This window comes from Myotis yumanensis, unplaced genomic scaffold (assembly GCF_028538775.1).
Source record: "Myotis yumanensis isolate MYYU_CA2020_CCGP unplaced genomic scaffold, mMyoYum1.0.hap1 SCAF_2, whole genome shotgun sequence".
In the NCBI taxonomy this organism is placed as follows: domain Eukaryota; kingdom Metazoa; phylum Chordata; class Mammalia; order Chiroptera; family Vespertilionidae; genus Myotis; species Myotis yumanensis.
The window spans coordinates 677,201-700,058 of NW_027223753.1; the positions used below are offsets into that span (position 1 = coordinate 677,201).

A 22,858-nucleotide genomic window follows, 5' to 3' on the forward strand; every position below is an offset into this window, starting at 1 on the left:
GAAAAAGATTTTTTTAAAATAGTTTTTTTACTGACTTCAGAGAGGAAGGGAGCGAGAGAGAGATAGAAACATCCATGATGAGAGAGAATCATGGACCGGCTGCCTCCTGCACGCCCCCGACTGGGACCGAGCCCCCATGTGCCTGACCTGGAACCAAACCGTGACCTTCTGGTTCATAGGTCAACGTTCAACTACTGAGCCACAGCCCGAGGACATTTTTCCACTGATTTTTAAAGAAAGTGGAAAGGAGAGGAAGAGAGAGAGAGAGAGAGAGAGAGAGAGAGAGAGCGAGCGAGCTCCATGTGAGAGGCACACAGACCGGCTGCCTCCACAGGCGGACGACAGGCCCAGGCCCCTGCCCAGGAACGAACCCGGGACCGGGGCCCGCAGCAGGGCGATGGGCACCCACAACGGGGGTGCGGGCTGCGCGAACCCCCAGCAGGGAGGGCTGCGGGCGCCGGGCACAGCCTCGAAGGAAACGGGCGGCCAAGGGCCCGGGACAGCAGCGGCGCTGAAGGTGCAGCCCCGGAAGGACAGGGCCCGGCTGGCAGCTCCGACTCCGCAGGGAGATCAGCAGGAGCTGCCACCAGTTCGGGGCGAGGCTCTCACCCACCGCCGCGTCGGGGCCGCTCGGCCCGGCCACCAGCCCAGGCTCAGGGGGAGCAAAAAAGGAACTGCCCGCCGCTCCGGGCACCGGCACCGGCCGGGAGGACCGGACAGACCCTGCCGATCTCCCCGGAATCCAGACAAACCTTCCTTCCAGATAAAGCACCCTCCACCCCCCCCCACACACCCCCAAAAAGGTGGAGCTCACATGAGAGCCAGAGAAGCCGCCGGAATCGGAGGAGGGTCCCGCTCCGAGGACCCCCTGCAGGATCCGGATCCCCGCAAGCGACCCACCTACGAGGTGAACAACCGACACGTCCGCTCGGAGGAGCCCCGAGGGGTCGCCCCTGGGGTGAAGCTACCGGACAGGCGGTCAGCGCAGGGCACACATGGAACCCACGTTCCCCACACGGGCGCCGCCCTCCCGAGGGGGGACCCGACCCCGACGACAGCGCTGCCCCGGAGGAACCGGGGCGAAGCCGCCGCTCCCGTGCGGGGCGTGGGAGGCTCCTCCGCGGGACCAGCCACCGACCCGCGAGGAAGCCCCGCGGCTGCGTCCCGGGCCGGGGCTCGGCCTCCGCGGGGGGGACGGCCAGCACCCCCTCCCCCACCCGCTGCGGCCAACCGGACGCCTGCCGGGCGCCGAAGCACCAGCCCCCGAGGGCTCCCCCGCTCCGCTCCCCTCCCGGGTCCCCGACCCCGCACCGCCGGCCCCACGCCGTCGGGGCGGAGGGTCCGGGAGCGCGCGGCGCTGACAAAGGCGGCGGCGGCCGCGCCATCTTGTCGCGGGGCCTGGACGCCCGGCCATTCATCAGGGCGCGGGGGCCGCGGGGACCCCGGCCCGGCCCTGCCCTCGGCCCCCCGCCCCCCGCGTCCGCAGGCCCCGCACCGCGCGCGGCAGCAAACAGCGAGGACGGGCTCGCCGTGGGGCTGCCTCCCGCCTCCGGTCCAAACGGGGCCGACCGGCAGCCGCGCTGGTGCGGACGCTCCCAGCACAGCCCTCCGGCCCCGGCCTCGGTCCCCCCGCGGCCCGGCGGCCGCGCTTCCTCATTTCATCGCCCCCCGGCCCCCGCCGTCACCAAACCCCAACTCCGAAGCCCGGAAAGAGGCCCCCGTGCCCGGCGCCCCGAGGGCCCGGCGCCCACACCCACCGCGGACCCGCCGCCTTTGTTCTCGCGGCCCGGCCGCCGGCCGCGCGGGAGGGGCCCAGCCCGGGGCTCAGACCGGGACCGCGCCCAGAACCCCGACGGGACCCCTCACCCCACCCAGGACCCTGACTGCGGGCCCAGGCCTGGGAGCCAGGACCCGGGACCCCAGCACTCGGACCGCAAGCCCGGACCCAGGTCCCCGGACCAGAACCCCGACCCGAACCCCTGACTCCGGCCCCGGAGGCGAACCCCGGACCTGGGACCCCGGACCACGGACCTCCGCCCCGCCCGCGGCCGCCGCCCGCAGGGTCCCCCGCCGCCGCCCCACGGACCGCACCCGGGCGGGGCAGGAAGACGCGGCCCGCGGCGGGTGGGGGCGGGGGGCCTGCGGGCGGCGGCCGGGGGCCGCGGGGAGGGCCCGGGGCCGGCCGCCGGGCAGGGGCAGCCAGGCCGGGGCCGCGGGGCCAGGCGGAGCGGGGGCCGCCGCGCTCACCTCGGCGCTCGTCCCGCCGGCCGCGCCCGCACCCCGCGCCTCAGCCTCGGCCGCCGCTCCGGGGGGGGGGGGGGGGGTCGCGCTCCGGCCTCCGCGGGCGCTGCAGGTGCGCGGCGAGGCTCGGTCCGGTCCCGCGGCGGCTGCTCCTCTCCGCGCCCGCGCCCGCCGCCGCCTCCGTCCGCCCTCAGACGCCTCCAGCCATCGATGGGCGCGGCGGCCCCTGTCCGCAGCCTCGGGAAACCCCACGGCCGCGTCACCGCGCACGCCGCGCGCACGCACGACCCGGCCGCTCCCCTGGCGCGCGCACGCACGCGAGCTTCCTCCTGCCGGGCCCGCGCACGAGGCAATTAAAGGGGCCGCGCCCTCCCCGACCCCGCGGTTCCGAGGCAGGCAGGCCCCGCCCCGCCCCGGCACCCCGAACCCCCATTCCGCACGGGCGCCCGCGCCCCGCGCCCCCAGCCCGGCGCCCTCAGCCCATGCGTCCCACGAGGTCGGCCTCCAGGGCCTCGCGTCCCCGCCGCCTCCCGTCCTCCCGGCTGATTCCTGGCTCCCGGTTCCAGCTATGCCCGGCCACCCGCCTCTGCACCGCGAGGCCTGCAGCCCGACCCCCGGCGCCACCCCACGCCCCGCCGGGCTAATGCACTGAGCGCGCACCAGCGCCCAGCGGTGCCCTCGCCCCCAGCGGTGCCCTCGCCGCTCTTGCCTGCGTGTCTGGGTGGCCCTGCAATCCAGCCCGGACCACCCCACCCATTGGGGGCTGCTCCCCAGGTCACGGCCCCCCACTGGGCCTTCCCTTCTGCGCCCACCCATCCCCCATCCTTGCCGCCCGCCCTGCCTCGGGTCCTGGCACAGGGCGCCCCAGCTCATCCCAGGCCTTCCCTGCGCCAGCCCTCAACTCAGCCATGTTCCTTAGAAACGATGGTTCCCGCCAGTGCTTAGGGGCCGGGGTCGGGGCTCCGGGGGTGTCATTGCCTGTGGGCCCTGCCAGGGGACAGGACTAGGGAGCACATGTATGTACACGCACACGACCCCCCATGTAGCCAACTTCCCATGGCCTCGGACACCCCACCCCCTGCCCCCACAGGGACTCTGGCCTCCAGGGAGCCACCAGGGCCCCCCCTGCAGAGAGGTTCACCTCCATCAGCGGAGCAAGAACCGAACCAGCCGATGGCTCCTCTGGATAAAGCTGGCATTGCCCACCCCCCACCCCCCCCACACACACACATCTAACCTGCAGGTCCCTCTGCCTCCGAGCTGTGGGGCCTCCCTGCTCCCTACACGCGGAGGCCACCACGCTCAGCAGACAGGATGGGAGAGGAACGGGGAGGAGATGGAGCAGGTGGGATGTGGGTGGAGGCCCACCAGCCAGGGGAGCTGGAGGGTGAGTGTCTGTGGGGATGGCAGGAGGCCTGGGGACCCTCAGAACCCTCACCCCAGGGCCATGGCGGCACCAGGCTGCAGGCCTGCCTGCGTCCGGGGCCCTCACAGGCCTGGCCCAGGCTCTCCTGCCCCCGCCCCATGATCCGGGTCGGGCTCCTCCCCAGTTGCACCAGGGCTGCAGGGCAGGGCTCCTGGACCACTGCCCACCCCAGTGGTTCCAGGGTTTCGGGGGCCGCCCCGGCACCCCAGCTAATCGGTAGGTCTGCAGGGTGTGGCAGCACCTTCCCTGAGCTGGCCCTGTGGCCTCGACCTGAAGTCCTCCTTTATGTGTTTATGGGCGGGTGTGAGGGCAAAGGTGAGGGGAAGGAGGAGGGGGCCTAGGTCCCTGATCCCAGGTCCCCCGTGCAGCCGGGCTCTCGGCCTTCTCTGCTGTGCACAGAGGGGCCCAGGCACCCCCTTCCCACACCAGTGCCCAGGCGGCAGGGCCTCTGGCTTTGGGACACGTGAGTGGGGCGTGGTCAGCTCTCAGGAACCCACGGGACCTCCAGGGTCTGAAGGCCACTGTGGGGACCCTGCTCTCCCTGCCCTTACCCTCCCTCCCGCCCACCCAGGCCTCCTACAGTTTTGGCCCCAGCTGCTGCCTGGCCCCCTCCTCCACGGGGGGGGTAAACCAAGGCCTGTGGTGGATCGGGCGTGAGCTCCTGCCCAGGCGGCAGAATCCAGGCTCCTGATTTCCCAGCCTCACGCCCTTCCTCCGGAGACGTGGCTGAGCGACCAGCCTGTGGCCCCGAGTCCACAGCTGCACCCGCCAGCAAGGTCCAGCCCAGGGCCAGGCCGATGGCAGCTGCAGGGCCCCGGGGGGAAGGAGGCTGCCCAGGTGCCTGGCTGAGAGCCAGGCCTTCACTGGAAACCTGGGGGGCGCAAATGCATAATTTAGATGCACCCCCACCCCATCTGCTCTTCCGCAGGACTCGGCCTGACGGGGAACTAGGTCTTTTGAAACGTAAATTATTCAAGCAATCTGTGCACATAAGTAGGACCCAGCAGGCCCGGCTTTGAAGGGTCTGGGAGCCGAGGGGGCTCCTGCAGGGTCTGTCGGGGTCCCGCGGGGCCAGGTCTGCCTCAGCCACGTGGGGCCTGGCGCCGCTGCCGGTAAGTGAGGCAGGAGCCTGACCTGCCTGGAGCCCCAGAGGACCAGGGAGGAGGGCGAGGGAGCGGAATGTAGGTGATCCAGACGCGATAATTAGTCCCGCGGCTTCCAGACGCAGGGTTTGGTGACAAACGGGGTCAGGATAGTGAGGAGGCCGCTCCTCGCCACTTCTCTCAGCAGACACGGGCGCCAGGGGTGTACACTTGCCCGGACACGGGGTGGGTGGGGTGGCCAGTGTAGCAGGCAGCGAGGGAGCGAGAGGAGCCGTGTGGGTGCTGAGGGGGGCGGAGGCTGGTGTGGGGAGGGTGCTGGCATTGCCTCTGCTGCCGGCACCCTGAAGGACCCCTGCCCCCTCCCCCTGTGCAGTAGAAGCAGCCCCCTCCCCCCTTCCTGTCCCCAAGCCCCAGCCATGCTTCTTGTGACCTGACCCCTGTGCCTGGCACCCTCCTGGTCACCCCCTTTGGTCAGGAACTGGACATCCCTCAGGGGAGGCATGGGAGAGGCGAGGCCCGGCCCCATTGGGAGTTCGTGGAGCGAGGCACCTTTGGTTGAGAGCACAAACCTCTCTAACCGAGAAGGAGGCAACCGCGAGCGGGGAGACTCATCAGATCTTAGGGCAGCGAGTGGCAGAAGCTCAAACCAGCCGATGTGAAAAGAGGCAATTGACTGGCTCAGGGAACGAGTCCATGTGCAGATGGTGGGTATCAGGCATGGCTGGATCCAGGCGTACCCCGAGGCTGTGAGGCTCCCTACTTGACTCTGCTCCCACCCCCTCCCGTGGTGCTTCCTCTTCTCTCTCTGCCTGGCGGGGAATGGCCGCCTCCTGTCACCGCCAGCCTAGAAGCCACGGGGCTCCACAGGCTCTGGAGTGGCCCGTGTTGACCCACGAGGCCTCTGAAAGGCTGCACTCGGGTCCCGTGTGGTCCTGGAGGCAGGGGGTGGAGGAGCCAGAGTTCGGGCCCTACTGGGACCCCCCAGCTCCCACAGCTAAGGGCCGTCTCCAGGGAGGCAGGCTGCTGGGCAGGGAAACAAACACGTCCCCACCGCCTGTTGGCTAAAAGCAGGACCAAGGCAGCACAGGCCCCGGCTCCGGGCTCCTCCTGGCCGGCCCCTGCCTCTGGCCTCTGGGCCGGGAAAACCGGATGCTGGGTCAGAGCCTGGAGGGACAGGGCTGGGCAGGCTCCAGCCTGCCCCCTGCACTCTGCCCCAACCCTTACGGCAGCCTGGGGGGCATCAGGAGTGGCCCAGGGGCAGTCAGTGCTCCCACCCACCCCGGCCCCATTTCCTGTGGGGCCTGGGCGGCTCCTTGGCAGGGAGGCCACAATTGTTCTCGGAGCTTCCCGCAGCTGCCTGCAGCAGGCGGGGCAGCCGCCAGCCCAGCCTAGTGCACGGCTCTGCCCGAGGCACATCCTGGGCCTGGGCCTGCGCAGCTGGGGGCACTGGAAGTGTGATGCAGACACGCAGGGGCCTAGGGAGGGAGGGAGGGAGGGAGGGATGAGGGAGGGGGTGGGCAAGGGCCAGGAAAGGGCACACACAGACACTGCCCGCCACCAATGCGCCAAGAAATGAGGGGACAGGGAGGCTGGAGGGCAGAGGCAGCCACCGCTTGGGCCAGGCCTTGGGCTCTGAGCCCTGGAGACCCCTCTGGCGCCCCCGCCCTGCTGCTCCCAAGCCTCCTGTCCTCAGGTTCCCTGTCTCCCACTGCCAGCACCTGCCAGGGAAACAGCGTGCACCTGTGGCACCAGCAAGCGGGGGGCGGGGGGGGGGGGGGGGTGTGCAGTCCAGCCCTGGGGGTGCCTAGCGAAGCCCTCCTGAGCCCTGGCAGGCCCCCCAGGACAGTGACAGCTCAAAGACAGACTCAGAGCTGCCCTGGAACTGCCCTCTCACCCCAGGAAGCTGCCCGAGGTCTCCTGATGCAAAGATGCCACGGGGGGGGGGGGGGGGGGGTGCCCAGGTCACAGCTGTCTCGCCACACCCACCACCGGGGTGTTGTCACATGGCACCCCGGCCCTGGGTTCCTGGAAGGAACGGCCCTTCCTCTGAGCCTACATCCTGGTTGCTGTCCTGACTGCCCCATGGTCTCTCTTCACAGGTCACAGACCTGCAGGGACCAGAATCTCCATCAGAAAGACCCCATCAGCTCGGCCGAGGCTTGACCTATGAACCAGGAGGTCACGGTTCGATTCCCAGTCAGGGCACAGGCCTGGGTTGTGAGCTCAGTCCCCAGTGTGGGGTGTGCAGGAGGCAGCCGATCCATGATTCTCTCTCATCATTGATGTTGCTCTCTTTCTCTCTCCCTCTCCCTTCCTCTCTGAAATCAATAAATAACTATATATATAAAAGCCTAAGCTACTGAACGGACCGAACAGCCGAACGACCGGTCGCTATGATATGCACTGACCACCAGGGGGAAGACACTCAACACAGGAGCTGCCCCCTGGTGGTCAGTGAGCTCCCACAGCCAACCTCCTGCGGTCCCTCCCCCTGGCCAATCTCACACGGCCCTGATCGCCAGCCAGGCCGAGGGACCCCACCCATGCACGAATTCATGCACCAGGCCTCTAGAGTGTGTGTGTGTGTGTGTGTGTGTGTGTGTATGAAAGACCCCATTATATTGCCCCTCCCTTGAGGGGGCAGGTCAGCCCTGTGCCCGAGTGGCCATGTCCCCACCCTCCCCTCTGCTCAGCCCAGCAGGAGGTGTCCACAGGGAAGTTCCTCCGCACAGGGTGTCCCGCTTCCCCTGACCTGGGGGTGAGGGAGTGGGGGAATGGGGGTGGGGGTGGGGGTGAAGGGGTGGAAGGGGAGTTGGGGGGCGCCTCTCAAGCCCTCCCAGGACTACCGGCTCCCTATGTAGTTTCTGTCTCATCAGCTACGTGTTCGTTTTACGTTGTGGTAAAATTTATCACTTAAACCCTTTGAAGAGTCCAGTTTAGTGACATTTACAAATCACGTGATCACGCAGCCAGCACCTCCGTCTAGTGTCAGACCATCCTCATCACCTCTGAGAAAACCCACACCCTGAGCAGCACTCCCCTCTGCGCCCCCCTCCCCCGGCCCCGAAGCCACTGACCCGCTGTCTGTCCCTGCATTGGGGTGACTGTCCCGTCTGCTTCCCTCTCTCAGCACCACGCTCTCAGGTCCCTCCACGTGGTCGTGGGTGTCAGGCTTCGCTCCTGTTAAGGCTGACGGACCACACGCGTTTGCCTGTCACCGCTGATGGACACGTGAGCTGTTCCTGCCTTTCGGCCTCAGTGATTAGAACTGCTCTGAACATCTGTTTCCAGTTCTTTTTTTTTTTTTTTTAATATATTTTATTGATTTTTTACAGAGAGGAAGGGAGAGGGATAGAGAGTTAGAAACATCGATGAGAGAGAAGCATCGATCAGCTGCCTCCTGCACACCCCCCACCCTGGACGTGGCCGGCAACCAAGGTACATGCCCTTGATCGAAACTGAACCCGGGACCCTTGAGTCCGCAGGCCGATGCTCTATCCACTGAGCCAAACCGGTCAGGCTGTTTCCAGTTCTTTTGAGTATTTGCTTAGGGGTGGGATTGCGGGGTCAGGGGGCACGCTAACCCGACAACTGCCACTCCGTCTCCCACGGCAGGCCCACTGGTGTACACCCCTGCAGCCACACATGGGGTCTGATGGCTCCGGGTTCTCGCCAACACTTATTACTGTCTGTCTTTTAGAAAAAAAAATGTTTTATTTATTTCAGAGAAGAAGGGAGAGGGAGACAGAGATAGAAACATCAATGATGAGAGAGGATCATGGATCGGCTGCCTCCTGCACGCCCCGCACTGGGGATCGAACCCGTAACCCGGGCATGTGCCCTGACTGGGAATCAAACCATCAAACCGTGACCTCCTGGTTCCTAGGTCGACACTCAGCCCCTGAGCCCCGTCGAGGAGGCTGAGCTTGTTTTGGACTGTGAGGTTGAGGGGCTGTGAGCTCTCGTATATTCCGGACACTAGACCCGTGTCAGGTATGCGATTTGCAAATATTCTTCTCCTGCTCCGTCAGCTGTTTTTTTCACTCTGTCGATGGTGTCCCCGAGGCACAGACGTTTCGTTTTGAGGAAGCCCATGTACCTCTTTTTCTTGTCTCTGCTGCTGTGGTTTTGGAGTTAGAGCTGAAGAGCCATCGCCGAACCTGATTTTACGGGGACTTGCTCCTTCACCTTCTTATCAGGGTTTTATAGTCTGAAGTCTTACGCTTGGGTCTCTGACCCATTTTGAGTTACTTTTGTGTGTGGTGCGAGGTCGGGCCCCACCTCGCCCTGCGGCGTGGCCGTCCGTCCTCCCGGCGCCATCTGCTGAGGACACTGTCCTTTCCCGCCGTGGCCGTGGCCGTGGCCCCTGGTGGGAATCCATGTGACCACAGGGGTGAGGCTGATTTCGGGGCTCCGTGCGTCCCACCGGCCTCTGTCTGTCTGTCCGCAGCACCAGCTGGTGCAATCACCGTGGCTTTGCCGTCGGTTTAATCAGGAAGCGTGGGACCTCCAACTGCGTCCTTTTTCAAGGTTGCTTTGGCTATTCAGGGTCCCTTGGGATTCCATGTGATGTTAAATAAGCTGGAAAACTCACTCTCCAGAGCTTTTTCTCAATCCTTTGAGAATTTGCTTCCCCGGCAATTGTTGTCAGTTTGGTTCAAATAAACTCATAAAAGCTCTCACCTGGCTGATGTGGCTCAGGGAGGTTGCGGGTTGAGGTACGTACAGGAGGGAACCACTCAATGTTTCTCTCTCTCTCTCTCTCTCTCTCTCTCTCACTCTAAAATCAATAAAGATATCTTTGGGTGAGGACTAAAAATAAAAAATTATCTAGAGACTGGGACTTTTTTGGGGGGGAATTTTTTATTGATTGATTTTTAGAGAGAAAGGAAATGGGTGGGGTGGGGGGAGAGAGAAAGAGAGACAGAGAAACAGACAGACATCGACGTTTGTTCCTCTCTGGGCTGCAGTCTCTGGCTGATTCCCGCAGGTGCCCTGCCCGGGGAGCCAGACCTGCCTCGGCCTGTCGGGTGACGCTCTAACCAGCTGGCTACCCAGCCAGGGCCGAGGCGTGGACGTTTTTCATGTCCACATCACTGAGGCACATCTTGGGGTGGCTGGTTCGGAACCCCCACAGGGTCACGCGGCCAGGGCAGCAGGGACCAGCACGAGGCCCAGAGCTGGGCTGAGGGCGCATGTGTAACGTAGCCAGGAGGCAGGACGCGGCTAGGCCTTGAGTGCCGGGCCTGGGGGCGCCTCAGAAGGAAGGAGGGGACCCTTTCTGTCCCTCACCTCCGGCCCAGTGCTCCTCCCCCAGGCCCCCTAGCAAAGCACCTGCTCACCCCACATGGCTGCCATCTTCCACTTCCTAGAGCAGCTGTTCTCAAACTACGGCCCGCGGGTCACATGCAAATACAAATATTGTATTTGTTTCCGTTTTGTTTTTTTACTTCAAAATAAGATATGTGCAGTGTGCATAGGAATTTGTTCATAGTTTTTTCTTTTTAAAACTATAGTCCGGCCCTCCAACGGTCTGAGGGACAGTGAACTGGCCCCCTGTTTAAAAAGTTTGAGGACCCCTGTCCTAGAGCCTTCATAGTTCCCGGTGCCTGGTTTTGTCTGCAGAGCAGGGCCTCCTCGCCCTGGCGCAGCCTGGAGAGGCTCTGGATACGGTGGCCATGCCAGCTGCTGGTGACACAGGTGTTGCAAGGGGTCTCACTCCTGGAGGCCCCCGAGTCTCATCCCGCTGAGCGCCCTTACTTCCGTTGCTCACCCGGGGACACTGCTCAGCCCCGGGGACACTGCTCAGCCCGGGTCCCCCCCCCCCCCCCCCCCCGGGCGAGGCAGGTGACCTGGGCCCTCTTGCCTTCTGAGCCTGCCTTCCTTCTGCCTTTGCCCCTTTCGGGACGCCAGCCTGTCAGGACCTCGGGCAGCTCAGCGCCTGCCTCCATCCACCTTCGGAAGTGGGGGTGGGTGCCGGGGGCTGAGGGAGTGTCTGGGGTCTGGTGTGGGCGGGAGGGGGGGCAGGGAGATAGCTGTGGGAGGGTCCCTGGGTCCCTACTGTGCTCTCCTGCCCCTCGGCCCTAGGCCACCAGGCAAGTCAGGTGGGGACCACAGCCAGTGCCCTGGGGTGAGGGTGGGGGAGACAGCAGATGCCCGGGCCCCAGTGCACCCTGCAGCGTCCCCAGGCCCAGTCCCGGGGTTCAGTCCTGCAGGGCCTCCACAGGGGACCTCCATCTGGACTTCAGCTCTGCTGTGCTCCAGGGCCTGGGGGCTGTTTGTCACAGGGCTCCTGCCCCTGAGGCCCAGCCCACCTGCCACCGGGGAGATGATGCAAGGTGTGCGTGGAAGGCGCAACAGTGAGCAGAGCGCAGAGCGGGCAGGAATGGGGCCAGCAGACCTGGGGAGGGTGGAGCCAGAGGGGGCGGGCTCAGAGCTCAGAGGCCTGAAGGTGAAGGAGGAGGTGGGCTGGGACCCCAGGCAGCGGGGTGCTGGGTGGCACTGGAAGCACCGCTGGTCCCTCCTGGGTGGCGGGACCTGCAGGCCTGGGTGTTTTGGAAACCAGCGCTGGGGCCCAGGGGTGCTGCCCGGCACCAGGGCCCGGGAGCTCTCACCCTGACGTCAGCCTGGGACTGTCTGCTGTTCTCCCCGGCTCTCACCTGCGCTGGGTGCCCCTGGGGGCGGCGGAGCCTGCAGGTCAGACTTGATTGGCCCCATTGCCCTCGGACAGCCCCTGGTGGCCGGGGTTGGGTGGGCACTCAGGTGGGGAGACCTCTGAGGGAGACCAGGGGGAGAAACACCCACCGAGGGTGAGGGGCTGTGGGTCACGCTGAGGCCGGGCCATGGTGCCGCCCCTGCTGCCTGGCGCTGCCCGCCATGGGCCCAGGGTGCTGCCCCCAGGCCAGGCCCTGCGCAGAGGCCGGACAGGCAGCACCCCCCTTGGCAAGGGCTTCCCCCTTTTCGAGCCTCAGTTTCCCGCTCGTGCAGGACAGCCCTCCAGGCCCCGCCCCTGGAACTCGCTGCGGCGGGTCTGAGGCTCCCGATGCATCGAGAACCTCTGAGCTTTCGGACCGAGGGCCTGTGTGGCCACATGCACCCGAGACCCAGGAAGACAAGGCGGAGCCACAGAACACGACAGCCCCCGGGCCCGCGGAGGAGCAGGGGGCCAGGGCCGGGCTGCTGGGGGTCCGCTGGGCGGTGCAGGGGCCTGGACGGGGCGGGTCCCACAGGCCGCTGGGCCGGCGGCGGGGTCTCAGCTCGCAGGCCGCGGCCCCTGCGGCACAGCCGCCTCGGAGGCAGCCTGCCCCGGGCCTGCTCGCTCGGGGTCCGCACGGGGTCCCCGGGGCGCACAGCGGGGTCGCCCGGGGGCTTCTCCGCGGCCCGGACGGTCGGGATCAGCGCAGGCTCCGCATCTGCGCGGCCGGGCCCGCCCCACGTTCTGCGGAACAGGAGCGGGGTAGCCACCCCTGTGTTTCGGTCCTAGCGGTTGTGGGAGCCCAAAGGGAGGCTCCGAGGGCGGGGCGGAGCTTGGAACCGGGGCACCGGACGCGGCCGGGGCGGTGGACTCCGGACGGAGGCCCCGCCCAGCTCCGTCCCGGGACGGCGACCTCAAACCAGACCCGGAACTGCTGCGGGCCCCGCCCCGCCCCGCCCCGCCCCTGCCGGCTCCGCGCGGCTCACGAGCGCCGCCTGGTGCTCACGCGCGGAGTGGCCGCCGGCTCGCCGCTTCCGGGTTAGGGTTGAGTGACGGGGCCGGACCAACTGACGGAAAGAGGCGGGGCCCAGAGTGGGCGGGGTCTGGCGGACCTGGGGCGGGGCCTGGCGACGGGGCGGGGCCGAGTGCCGGGCAAAACCTGAGACCGAATGTCAGGGAATGACATGGAGGGCGCAGGACCCAGCGATGGGCCGGGGCGGGGCCAGGTGCCGGAGAGGGGCGGGGCCAGTGCTGGAGAGGGGCGGGGCCAGGTGCCGGGGCGGGGCCAGTGCCGGGGAGGGGCGGGGCCAGGTGTCAGGTGGGACACAGTGAGGAGGAGGCGGGTGTGGGCCAGGGCGCCTGGGGAAGGCATGAGCCTTTGCATCTGCCGACGAGGGAGGAAGAGGGCGGGTATCGCCAGCTCTGCGGGTCCGAATGGGACACAAAGGCACGGGCTGAGCTGCGAGTCCCTCTCCTGCCTCGGACATGTGCGCTCTTGGCTCTCGGCCTTCACCGCCTGCTCTCCTGGGCCTCCTGCTCGCAGCCGGCAGGTCCTGGAATCTCTTGGACTCCACAGCCACGTGAGCCACGTCCCTATAATAATAAATCTATATGTAATTGGCTGCCTTTTGTGGAGAATCCTGACTAATAGCACATACAATGATATTATTACCCAGCCTTAAAAAAAGAAGGAAGTTCTGACCCCGCGCGACGGGCCTGGACCTCGGGGACGTGGTGCTCCACGACATGAGCCAGGCTCGGGAGGACAGAGGCTGTGCGACTCCACTCCCCGGGGGCCCTGGAGGCGGCAGGTCCAGGGACAGAGAGCAGCCGGCGGTGCAGGCGGGGGAGGCGGGGTGAGCGCTGGAGCAGGACAGTGTCGGTTTGGGAAGATGGACAGCCCTGCAGAGGTGACAGCTGCGAAGCGCGTGAATGTGCTGAGTCCCGGAGCTGTGCCCGCAGAGGGTTAGGAGGGTAAATTCTGTATGGTGTGTTTTCTGGTTGTTGTTAATCCTCACCCCAGGGTATTTTTCTATTGATTTTTAGAGAGAGTGAGAGGGAAGGAGGAGAGGGTGAGAGAGAGAAACATGTGAGACACAGCAATTGGTTGCCTTCCAAATGGGCCCCTACCAGGGCCCGGGATCGAACCTGCATCCCAGGCACATGCCCTGGACTGGAAATTGAACCTGAGACCCTGTGGTCCGCAGGCCGACACTCTAACCACTGAGCACACCAGCCAGGGCTATGAGGTGTGTTTTTATCACTACTACTAATAATAATCCTATATAATAAAGGCGTAATATGCAAATTAACCCTCACTCAATTGGCTGTGCCCACAGCAGAGGCGGGGCTTGTTGGAGGACCTGAGGCTGTGCCAGGGGCTTGACAGGGGTGGGGCTGGCCGGGTCTGGATCTAGCCCAATGGGGATGGGGCCACTGGGTCTGGGTCTTGCACAATTTCGAGGTGCATGTGGGTGGGCGGGGACTTGACTCTGGGTCCCGTGGTGTGCCCCAGACTCTGACGGGAGGAAGATTTTCATATACATTTTACTAATTTTCATCTCTGACACTTCTATTATAGAGAAAGGGCAAATAGCAATATTAAAATATTTCCTCTAATTAATTCCCTTTTAATGTGCACGAATTTTGTGCACCAGGCCCCTAGTAATAATAATAAATAAAGATTGTTGTCCTGGCTGGTGTAGCTCAGGTGGTTGGGCCTTGTCCTGTGCACCAAAGGTCACTGGTTCGATTCCAGGTCAGGGCACATGCCCAGGTTGCAGGCGTGATCCCCAGTAGGGGGCGTACAGGAGGCAGCCAATCAGTCTTATGCTCTTGCCTTGACATTTCTTTTTCTCCCTCTCCCTTCCTGTCTCTCTAAAAAGAAAATAAAAACACTGTGGTATGTAATTAATGTTCAATGAGTAATATTTTATGTAAATTTCACCACTGAATCCATAAATATATGGGAAAAACCTCAGAGCGAGATCTAGACGAGTGTTGGGGCGCCAGAGCCTCGTAGAGTGACGTGAAGTTACCCCCCTTGATTTCTCCTCCGCCCGGGGCTCCCGCCCGCTGGGCTGTCTCCCTTCCTGTCTTCTCCACACACTGTGTCACTGTTTGGGCTTTTGGATGCGAAGAGTTTCCCTGAAATGGCGTTCCACTTCCGATGCCTGTGGTTTGGGATTTTCAAGGGAGTGAGGTATTGGGACTCGGGGACTCGGAGCAGGACTCTCTTCCAGCCTGGCCGCCGTGACCTGGCGCCCGAGGGAGCCACCCTGTCCCGTCAGCACAAATCTGTGGCCTCAGCAGTTGGCCTGGGCCTCGGTGGACGCTGGACGCTGGAGCCAGCTCAGGGAGGCGGGGGTAGGGGGGGGAGGGGAAGACAGGGCATGGCTCACCTGCTCAGATTCATCAGGCGGCCCAGTCTGGGGCAGGTGTGTGTGTGTGTGTGTGTGTGTGAGTGTGTGTGTGTGTGAGTGTGTGTGTGTGTGTGTGTGTGAGAGACTGGGGACCACACACAAGGGGTGGGATGGGGGACAGTGATGGGAACCGAGTGGGGGCTGTCTGGGACTATCCCTGGGGGCAGGGACTGGAAGGGGTGGGAGGAGCCCCCTCCACAGGTCTGGTGCTCAGTTGAGGGGGGACGGGAGACCCAGGCTGAGGTGTTGGGAGGCGGGTGGGGTGGGTGCGTGTGTCTCGGGGCTGAGCACGTGTGCAGGTGTGTGTGCAGCTGTGACATCTTGTCACTGAACGGCCTGGCTTCCAGCTCCCTCAGGAGCCATCTCGGCTGCTCTGTGTGGAAGGGGGTCAGGTTTCCCCGAGGAACCCCAGAATAGCCGCCGAGTGCCCGGAGGGGGCCTGGCCTGGCCTCCGTGTGGCCGGTCTGGCCCTGGTCCTGTCCTCCTGGCCCCTTACCCCCGGCCGCGTGAAGCTGCCCCCTGGACGGTGGCGGGAGAGGCCTCCTGCCCTCCCCGTGTTTAGAGCACCTGCCAGGCGCTGGCACCGCCCGGGCGCTGGGCCCTCTCGGGCATGAGGGGGGTGCTGACTGGGGTGGACACCCAACAGGAACTCTCACAAATAGGTGACAGCAGCCACTGTGAGGGTCCTGCCACAGAGGGGGAGGCGGGGACACGGTGAAGAGAGAACTGCCTCTCTTGTGCCCCTGGCCCTACGCGTCCATTCTTGCTGGGGCCCAGGGTCCGAGGGGGGCTCCAGGGTGAGGGGATGCTCAGGCCGAGGAGAGCCAGGAGGGGCCATGCAGGGAAGGGCCAAGACTGTCCCGAAATAGGGCAGCAGGATCTCCTGCCCATAAAAGGATCCTGGGACCTGGGCCCCAGGGACCCCAGGCAGCCAGGCCCAGATAAACGCGGCCGCCTCTGCCCTGTGCTCTGCCCACAGCAGCTCTGGTGACCCTGTGCAGTGTCCTCTCGGCCGGCCGCAGACATGGTAAGGCTGCTCCCGGCAGAGTCCCGGGGCTGCTGGGTGGGGAGTGGGGCTGGGGGCAGAGCCTGGGACAACGGTGGACAGAGCCCCAAGGTGCAGGGATGGTGGGACCCCGAGCTGTGAGGGTCTCCCCGGGACCGAGGAAGAAGCCCAGCAAGATTGGAAGAGAGGGCAGAGTGGGGGCCGAGACCGTACCTCCCTTCAGGAAGCTGCCATGGAGGCGGCAGGCAGATGGGGCCAGGACAGGCTCTGCCATAAACCACATCTGTGTGTGGCCAGGAAGTCCCCCCCCCCCCGCGCCCCCCACAACTCCCCCCCAGCCTCCACCCTGTCAGGCTCCTCCCCACGCTGGTCCAGGTGCCCTTCACCTGCTCTCACCTGTGTCCCCTGCTGTGGCCCTGCCTGCAGCTCCTGCTCCCTCAGGGCTGACCTGTGCGCTGGCCCCACCCCAGGGCCCTCCCCTAAGCTGCCTGGCAGCCACACCCATCTCTGGACACCCACCACTTGCTCCCCCTGGTCTGGGGGCTGGCTCTGGGCTGGGCCTCCTTTTTATTTTTAATGTTTTATTATTTTTATTTTTTAATCCTCACCTGAGGATATTTCCCATTGATTGTTAGGGAGAGTGGAAGAGAGAGGGAAAGACAGAGAGAAACATCGATTTGAAAGGAACACATCTATTGGTTGCCTCCCACACGAGCCCCGACCAGGGCCGGGAAGGAGCCTGCAACCCAGGTGCCTGCCCTTGACCGGAATCGAACCCAGACCCTTCGGTCCGCAGGCTGATGCTTTACCCACTGAGCCACACCGACCAGGGCGGGTGGGGGGGCGTCCTTTCTAAACCACACACTCTGCAGGGGGTCTGTGCCACGTGTCCTGGGGTCTCAGACCTCCCTGGACCGAGGGGCAGAGGGCCCCTGTGAAGCTGGCGGCGGGTCCCCATGTCCCCGCAGACCGAGCGCCTGACCGCCGAGCAGATCAAGGAGTACAAGGGGGTCTTTGAGATGTTCGACGAGGAGGGCAACGGGCAGGTGAAGACGGCCGAGCTGGAGCGGCTCATGAGCCTGCTGGGCATCAACCCCACCAAGAGCGAGCTGGCTTCCATGGCCAAGGACGTGGACCGAGACAGTGAGGCCGCACGCGTGCGGGGCCTGGGGCGGCTGTGAGGGGGGCGGCTGCGCCCGGGCCCTCAGGGAACGTCCTGCACCCCCCCCCCCCGCCCCCGCCCCTGCAGACAAAGGCTTCTTCAACTGCGACGGGTTCCTGGCGCTGATGGGCATCTACTGGGAGAAGTCCCAGAACCAGGAGGGGGAGCTGCGGGCCGCCTTCCAGGTCTTCGACAAGGAGGGCAAGGGCTACATCGACTGGGACACGCTCAAGTAGGGCAGGGCTGGGGGTGGGCGGGGCGCTGCCTGTGGGCTGCCACTCAGGGCTGGGGGTTTGGGGGGCGCTGCCTGCCGGCGGCCACTCAGGGCTGGGGGCTTGGGGGGCCCTGCAGGTATGTGCTCACAAATGCGGGCGAGCCCCTCAATGAGGTGGAGGCGGAGCTGATGATGAAGGAGGCCGACAAGAACGGGGACGGGACCATCGACTACGAGGGTGAGGGGGGGACGGGGGGGGGGCAGGGAGCCCACAGCCAGGCAGGCTGGGCACTGACCTGTCCCTCTGCTGCCAGAGTTCGTGGCCATGATGACCGGAGAGTCCTTCAAGCTGGTCCAGTAGGAGCCGCTGCTAGGCCTTGGGAGGCCTGCCCGACCAGGAGCCGCTACCCCCGAGCCCCACCCCACCTACCACGCCCTGCCCTGCCCCACCCTACCTGCCCTGCCCTGCTCCACCCACCTGCCCCACCCACCCCCGAAAAGTAGCCAATAAACGCGCCCGCCAGACTCCTGTGGCTCCCCCGCCCCCGCCTGGCACAGATGTGGGTCTGGAAAGGGGAGGGTTTCCCAGAGGCAGCCAGGGCGCACAGCCCCGCACCTGCTGTGACACCCGATCCCACAAGCGCAGCCCGAAGGTGAGGCTGGTGCAGGTCGGGCCCAAGCACTCACCCTGTCCACCTGCCAGCGTGGGGGGGCGGCCCGAGAGCCCCTCCCGGAGCAAGCCCTTTCCTGCAGGCAGAGGCCACTCAGATACAAATTTTATTCTCCAAAACGCTGTGGAGGCTCAGACCTGTGGGACTTCCTCTGGGCAGAGGGCCTGCTGGGCCTGGGCCTGGGCCAGGGGCTGGGGCTGGATGTAGCAACCTGCGTGTGTGTGTGTGTGTGTGTGTCTGCCTGGCGTTGCATAGCAACGAGGCCAGGGCTGCAGCAATGTGCTGGACGTCTGGCCTTCCCGGGGGAAGGATGGGAGGGGGGCTGGGGGTCTCCTGGGAGCACAGCGCGGCTGGTGGCATTGGGAGACCTTCCCCACCCCCTCGGAGAGACACCAGGGTGACAGCTGGGGGGGGGGCTGGGCTTGGAGGCTCAGCTCCCCCGCTCTTCGGGGGTCCCCGGGCCCTAGGGGGCGAGGCTACGGAGGAGGTGGCTCTTCCTGTCCGGGTTTGGCCATCCTGACAGCCTCGTCGTAGGAGGGAGGCAGCTCCAGGGTGTAGATGGGGCTGTAGGCGGGAGGGGTCATGGCGTCCAGGTCCAGCTCCGGGAAGGGCAGGGGCAGCCGCATGCCCAGCGGGTACTGCACGGAGCTGTAGGCTACGGGGAGCCAGAGTGCGTCTGTGGGCGGGGGCTGGCCTTCCCCCGCCCACCCCCAGCGGGCAGGGGCCCTGGGGAGGTAGGTGCGGGCACTCACAGGTCACAGTGCTGTGCGCGGGGCTGTCGCTGTCCCCAGGGAAGAGCGCCAGGTCGCAGGGCTGAGGTGCCGTGGGCAGGAGCTGGGCGTGGGCCCGCTTGCGGAGGCAGCAGAAGCGCACGCAGCTGGCCGCGACCCCGCACAGCAGCAGCAGCAGGACGGCGAGCAGGACGAGCCTGGGCAGGGGAGCGAGACCCTACCGCTGGACGCACCCGCGCAGGCACCTGCTCCCCGATGGCCCACCACGTGAGGCAGGAAAGTGGACGGGGAAAAGGAGACCAGAGCCCGGCCGGGGTGGCTCAGGGGTTGGGCATCAACCTATGAACCAGGAGGTCGGGGTTCCGATTTCCGGGGTTGCAGGCTCGATCCCCAATGTGGGGCGAGCAGGAGGCAGCCGATCCATGATGCTCCTCATTAATGTTCCTCTCTCTCCCTCTCCCTTCCTCTCATTAATAAAAACATTTAAAAAGCATTAAAAAATCTATATCATTAAAAACACACAAACAGAGAGACTCTCTCTCCGGGCCGGACACCTCCTCCTGGCGAGAGCAGGGCTGCGTCCGGCGCTGGCCTGGCTGCCTCCAGGCTCCACAAGTGGCCTTGGGCTCACTCCCAGGACACGCTGTCCTGGGCCGCCTGCACGATCCAGTGCCCAGGCCGGCGACCATGTTCCAGGGGACTCCCCACGAGGGAGGCGGGCAGTGGGCCGGGCGAGCCGGCCAGGAAGGGGCCGTCCGCGCGGAGCTGAGGGTCCTGGGCGCTGGGCGGGGCCGGGGCAGGACCCCAGGGAGAGCGACCCCGGTGCGGGGGGCGGGAGGCTGCTCAGCCTCCAGGGCTGCGGAGGCCCCGCGCCTGACCGCCGGCGCCCGGCGGGGACAGCGCTGGCGACTGCCCTGCGCCGGAGCCGGGACCGGGGCGCTTGGCCCCGGGAGACCGTCGGGCCGGCGGCGCGCCCGGCCTCCACTTACCCCACGTGCCACAGGCTGCTCCAGCGGGCGGGGGGCGGGCACCTGCGGGACGGGCACCTGCGGTCAGCGCACCGCCCAGCCTCCCCCACGGGGCCGGGCCGCTGCCCCGCGCCGCCCTGCACTTACTGGTCCGAGGGGTCGCAGCTGCCGGCCGAGGAGCCCGGCGTCACCTGCGGGGACAGGGGTGAGCTGGGCGCGGCGCGGCGCGCAGACCCGCCCGCAGACCCGTCCGCAGACCCGCCCGCGGACCCGCCCGGAGCCGAGCCCAGCGCAGCGAAGCCCAGCGACCCACCTGCGGCAGCGGCAGGAGCGGCAGCAGCAGCCGCAGGAGCCCGCGGGCGGCCGGCGCCCCGGCGAGCATACTGGGCGCGGACGCGGAGCGCAGGCCCGGCCGCCCGCCGCTATATGAGGCCCCGCCCCGCGCAGGCCCCGCCCCGACGTGTGGCCCCGCCCCCAGCCCCCACCCAGGGTCCCGTGACCACGCCCCGACTCCAGCCCTAAGGACCGCCCTCGGCGAGTTGATGCGCTCGCCCGACCATCTGGCATCCTGTGGTCTCGGGGTTTGGGGGTGGTCTCAGGATTTGGGGGTGGTCTCGGGGTTTGGAGGTGGTCTCGGGGTTTGGGGCCGGTCTCAGGATTTGGGGCCGGTCTCGGGGTTTGGGGCCGGTCTCAGGATTTGGGGGCTGGTCTCAGGCTTTGGGGGCGGTCTCAGGGTTTGGGGGCCGGTCTCAGGGTTTGGGGGTGGTCTCGGGGTTTGGGGGCCGGTCGCAGGGTTTCGGGGTGGTTTCGCTCTCTCGGCCCAGGTGCGGAGCCTTCAGCCTGCCGCCGTTGGGCTGGGGAGTTGCAGCCAGTGGGGGTGGCACCCAGGACAGAGGAGGCCAAACTTGGCACACCCACGGCGCCTGCAGGCGCATGAGGCCGGCCCGGGGTAGGCCCTGCTGCGGGCGACCACCCTCCAGGGGCATTTTGCCTGGAAGCCATGCTCAGTCTGGGCCTGGAGTGCCCGCTGTCCAGTCGGCTGGGGAAGGCTGGGTCATCCCTTCCAGAAGGTCCCCCTAGTTCTCACCCCGCCCACCAGGCCAGGCCCCTTAGGCTCATTGTGTCCCCTGCTCCCCCATCTGGTGACCAGGCGCGGGTGGCAGCACGTGCGGAGCAGCTCCCTGCCCGCCCATCATTGCACTCGGCACACCCCCTTGGGCAGGGCCTCGCCCGGCTCCCTCCTGCCAGGATCTGCCAGGCACCTGCCCCTCGATCTCCGACCTCTGCTGCACTCTGTCCCAAAGCTGGCCTGCACCCCGGCTGTAATGCAGGCCCCAGGGCCCCTCCCACCAGGCTGCCCCGCCCCCTCCTCCCTCCTGCTGCACTGCCTTCCAGCCCAGGGGGCTCAGGCAGGACCTTGGCACTGAGTTCCAGGGCGCCAGCAGGAGGGCTACACCCTCAGGAGAGTGGCCTGCCCCTCTTGCGGGCGCCCTAGGAGGAGGCAGGAATCCACCTGCAGGGCGAACCTCCCCCCCTCTCCCCCTTTCCCCTCTGACCCCTGGCTGAGGAGGCAGCTTGGGCTCCAGCTGGTCAGCCCCGTGAGGGGTAGGAAGAAACCTGGTCTGCCCACCGGACGGAGTCCTGCAAAGTGTCGCTCTAGGGCCACTGTCTCTAGCTTGGGTGAAGGAGGTGGCAGGCTTCCAGGCCCAAGGGCACCAAGGACCGGGCGAGGACGTGGCTCCAGGCTGGCGCCCTGAGCCTCTGCCAGGAAAGGCTGCAGTGCCCTCCTGGTGCCCGGCACGGTGCTGGGCTGCGGGCACCATCTGGAGCTCCCAGGTACCTCTCCTGGGCCAGGGCTGGGGGGCGGCTTCCACTTTGAAGGGCCAGTGGTCCCGGAGGCTGAGTCTGGACTCAGTTCTGAAAAGGGAACCCAACTCCTGCGCTGGCTCCCCCGGGCCCTGGCTGGGTGTCCCCCACATTAGCTCCCTCCTTGCTTGGGGTCATCTGGGATCCAGGATCTGGTGAGGAGCAGAGGGGGCTAAGCTAAGCCCCCCCCTCCCCTTCTCACTCCCCCTGGGCCTCTCTGGGTCCCGGCCAGTCTGACCTCCAGCCCAGCCCTGCCCGGCTGGTTGTCCCCCAAGTGCTCCAGGCACCACCCTCCAGGAGGCCCCCCTGAGGCCCCTGGGAGCCAGGGGAGCTCACGACTTGTGGGCTGCCCTGCCTGTGGTGGTGGGGCTGTCCCCCCCCCCCCCCCCCGCCCCTGTGCTCATGTGGCCGCTGTCGCCCCCACACACACCTGCACACAGGGTCACATGGAAGGTTTATTGACAGACCTGCCTCCCACGGGGCAGGTGTGGGTGGGCTGGGGGCTGAGGGCTGAGGCAGGAGCAGGCTGTGGCAGGACTGGCCCTGCTGCTGGTTCCGAGCGCGCTGTGGGGCTGGTGGCCCGACCATGGGTCACACAGAGGGCTGCCCAGCAGGGGTGCCAGCGCCCAGGCCTCTGGGTGGTCTGGTCTGGACCACAGACCGGGGAGGGCCGCGAGGGTGGGCAGGAGGGTCTAGGGGCTCCGCCGAGAGAGCCCTGTGGCTTCAGGGACCGGCCCGCACCTGGGCCACAAAGAAGACCTTGTAGGTCTCCTTCACGTCGCCCCGGAGCTGCAGCAGGGCGGACGCCATGAGTGGGTGGTCGGGCTGGAACGAGAGGGGGAAGGGGGACGGCAGCCTGTGGTCTGGCTGCCCGCCCGCCTCACCCGCCCAGGCCCACCCTGCAGCCCCTCCCTGGGCTCCCGCCGTCGGAAGCACCTACATGGAAGTCGGGGGGCGGCACCCAGGAGATGCTGAGGGTCCTGGTCTGGCCGCGGTCCACGGAGCCCTTGGACGGCTCGATGGTGAAGCCCTTGTGCTGCAGGGACGCCAGGCTGTCCAGGCTGAACTCCACCGTCTGCGGGCAACAGGGCTGCTGGCGCCGGCAGGTAGGGCTCCGCTGAGGGCACCCGGCTCCACCCGCCCTCCCAGCCAGGCAGGGCGAGGTCCTGAGGGCTGGGCTGCCCAGCAGGGGTGCGGCGGGGGGGGGGGGGGGTCACCTTCTTGGCGGACAGCTGGGTGGTCCGGATGCAGCCCACCTGCAGCTCGCGGGTGGCAGGGGGCGTCGGCGCGTCCGTGTCCAGCTGCACATAGTCCAGGGTCACCAGGATGGGCCTCAGCTCCTCGGGTTCTGGAA

General features: G+C 66.4%; 5 protein-coding genes across 7 annotated transcripts in view; 2 read left to right on the forward strand and 3 right to left on the reverse strand.

Moving 5' to 3' along the window:
* GNB1 (G protein subunit beta 1) overlaps nt 1–2,466 on the reverse strand; it is a 60,847-nt gene extending 58,381 nt beyond the window's left edge. Inside the window, exon 1 of one of the 2 annotated variants that reach the window (XM_070403875.1) lies at nt 2,248–2,466. The gene's annotated coding sequence lies outside the window, so the exon portion shown is untranslated. The remainder of the gene's footprint in view (nt 1–2,247) is intronic. The other variant, XM_070403874.1, reaches the window with a different exon arrangement.
* On the forward strand, nt 398–2,893 carry LOC139001522 (basic proline-rich protein-like). Its single transcript, XM_070403043.1, has one exon. The coding sequence runs from the start codon at nt 398–400 to the stop codon at nt 2,891–2,893; it is 2,496 nt and encodes an 831-aa protein (XP_070259144.1).
* Nucleotides 2,894–11,198: 8,305 nt separating this feature from the next.
* Nucleotides 11,199–17,775, forward strand: CALML6 (calmodulin like 6). Its single transcript, XM_070403098.1, has 6 exons — nt 11,199–11,233; nt 15,866–15,913; nt 16,861–17,035; nt 17,142–17,286; nt 17,406–17,506; nt 17,583–17,775. Exons 2-6 carry the CDS (start codon nt 15,911–15,913, stop codon nt 17,627–17,629), a joined length of 471 nt encoding a protein of 156 aa, XP_070259199.1. The 5' UTR covers nt 11,199–11,233; nt 15,866–15,910; the 3' UTR covers nt 17,630–17,775.
* A 253-nt stretch (nt 17,776–18,028) lies between these two features.
* Nucleotides 18,029–20,022, reverse strand: TMEM52 (transmembrane protein 52). Its single transcript, XM_070403097.1, has 5 exons — nt 19,952–20,022; nt 19,786–19,829; nt 19,660–19,701; nt 18,692–18,867; nt 18,029–18,594 (listed from the first exon to the last, which is right to left on the reverse strand). Exons 1-5 carry the CDS (start codon nt 20,018–20,020, stop codon nt 18,416–18,418), a joined length of 510 nt encoding a protein of 169 aa, XP_070259198.1. The 5' UTR covers nt 20,021–20,022; the 3' UTR covers nt 18,029–18,415.
* Nucleotides 20,023–22,126: 2,104 nt separating this feature from the next.
* CFAP74 (cilia and flagella associated protein 74) overlaps nt 22,127–22,858 on the reverse strand; it is a 30,755-nt gene continuing 30,023 nt past the window's right edge. Inside the window, exons 32-34 of one of the 2 annotated variants that reach the window (XM_070403876.1) lie at nt 22,722–22,852; nt 22,445–22,579; nt 22,127–22,329 (exon numbers count right to left, since the gene is read on the reverse strand). In XM_070403876.1, the coding sequence (XP_070259977.1) occupies nt 22,228–22,329; nt 22,445–22,579; nt 22,722–22,852 (368 nt within the window). In that variant the 3' untranslated portion in view covers nt 22,127–22,227. Of the gene's footprint in view, nt 22,330–22,444; nt 22,580–22,721; nt 22,853–22,858 lie in introns of those variants that run through there. The other variant, XM_070403877.1, reaches the window with a different exon arrangement.

Coding starts and splice junctions, on each gene's coding strand:
- LOC139001522 (XM_070403043.1), top strand. CDS start 398: ATGGGCACCCACAACGGGGGTGCGGGCTGCGCGAACCCCCAGCAGGGA.
- CALML6 (XM_070403098.1), top strand. Junction 17,036..17,141: donor CAAGGACGTGGACCGAGACA/GTGAGGCCGCAC, acceptor CCGCCCCTGCAG/ACAAAGGCTTCTTCAACTGC. Junction 17,287..17,405: donor ATCGACTGGGACACGCTCAA/GTAGGGCAGGGC, acceptor GGGGCCCTGCAG/GTATGTGCTCACAAATGCGG.
- TMEM52 (XM_070403097.1), bottom strand. CDS start 20,020: ATGCTCGCCGGGGCGCCGGCCGCCCGCGGGCTCCTGCGGCTGCTGCTG. Junction 19,702..19,785: donor AGCTGCGACCCCTCGGACCA/GTAAGTGCAGGG, acceptor CCCGTCCCGCAG/GTGCCCGCCCCCCGCCCGCT. Junction 18,868..19,659: donor AGCAGCCTGTGGCACGTGGG/GTAAGTGGAGGC, acceptor TCCCCTGCCCAG/GCTCGTCCTGCTCGCCGTCC.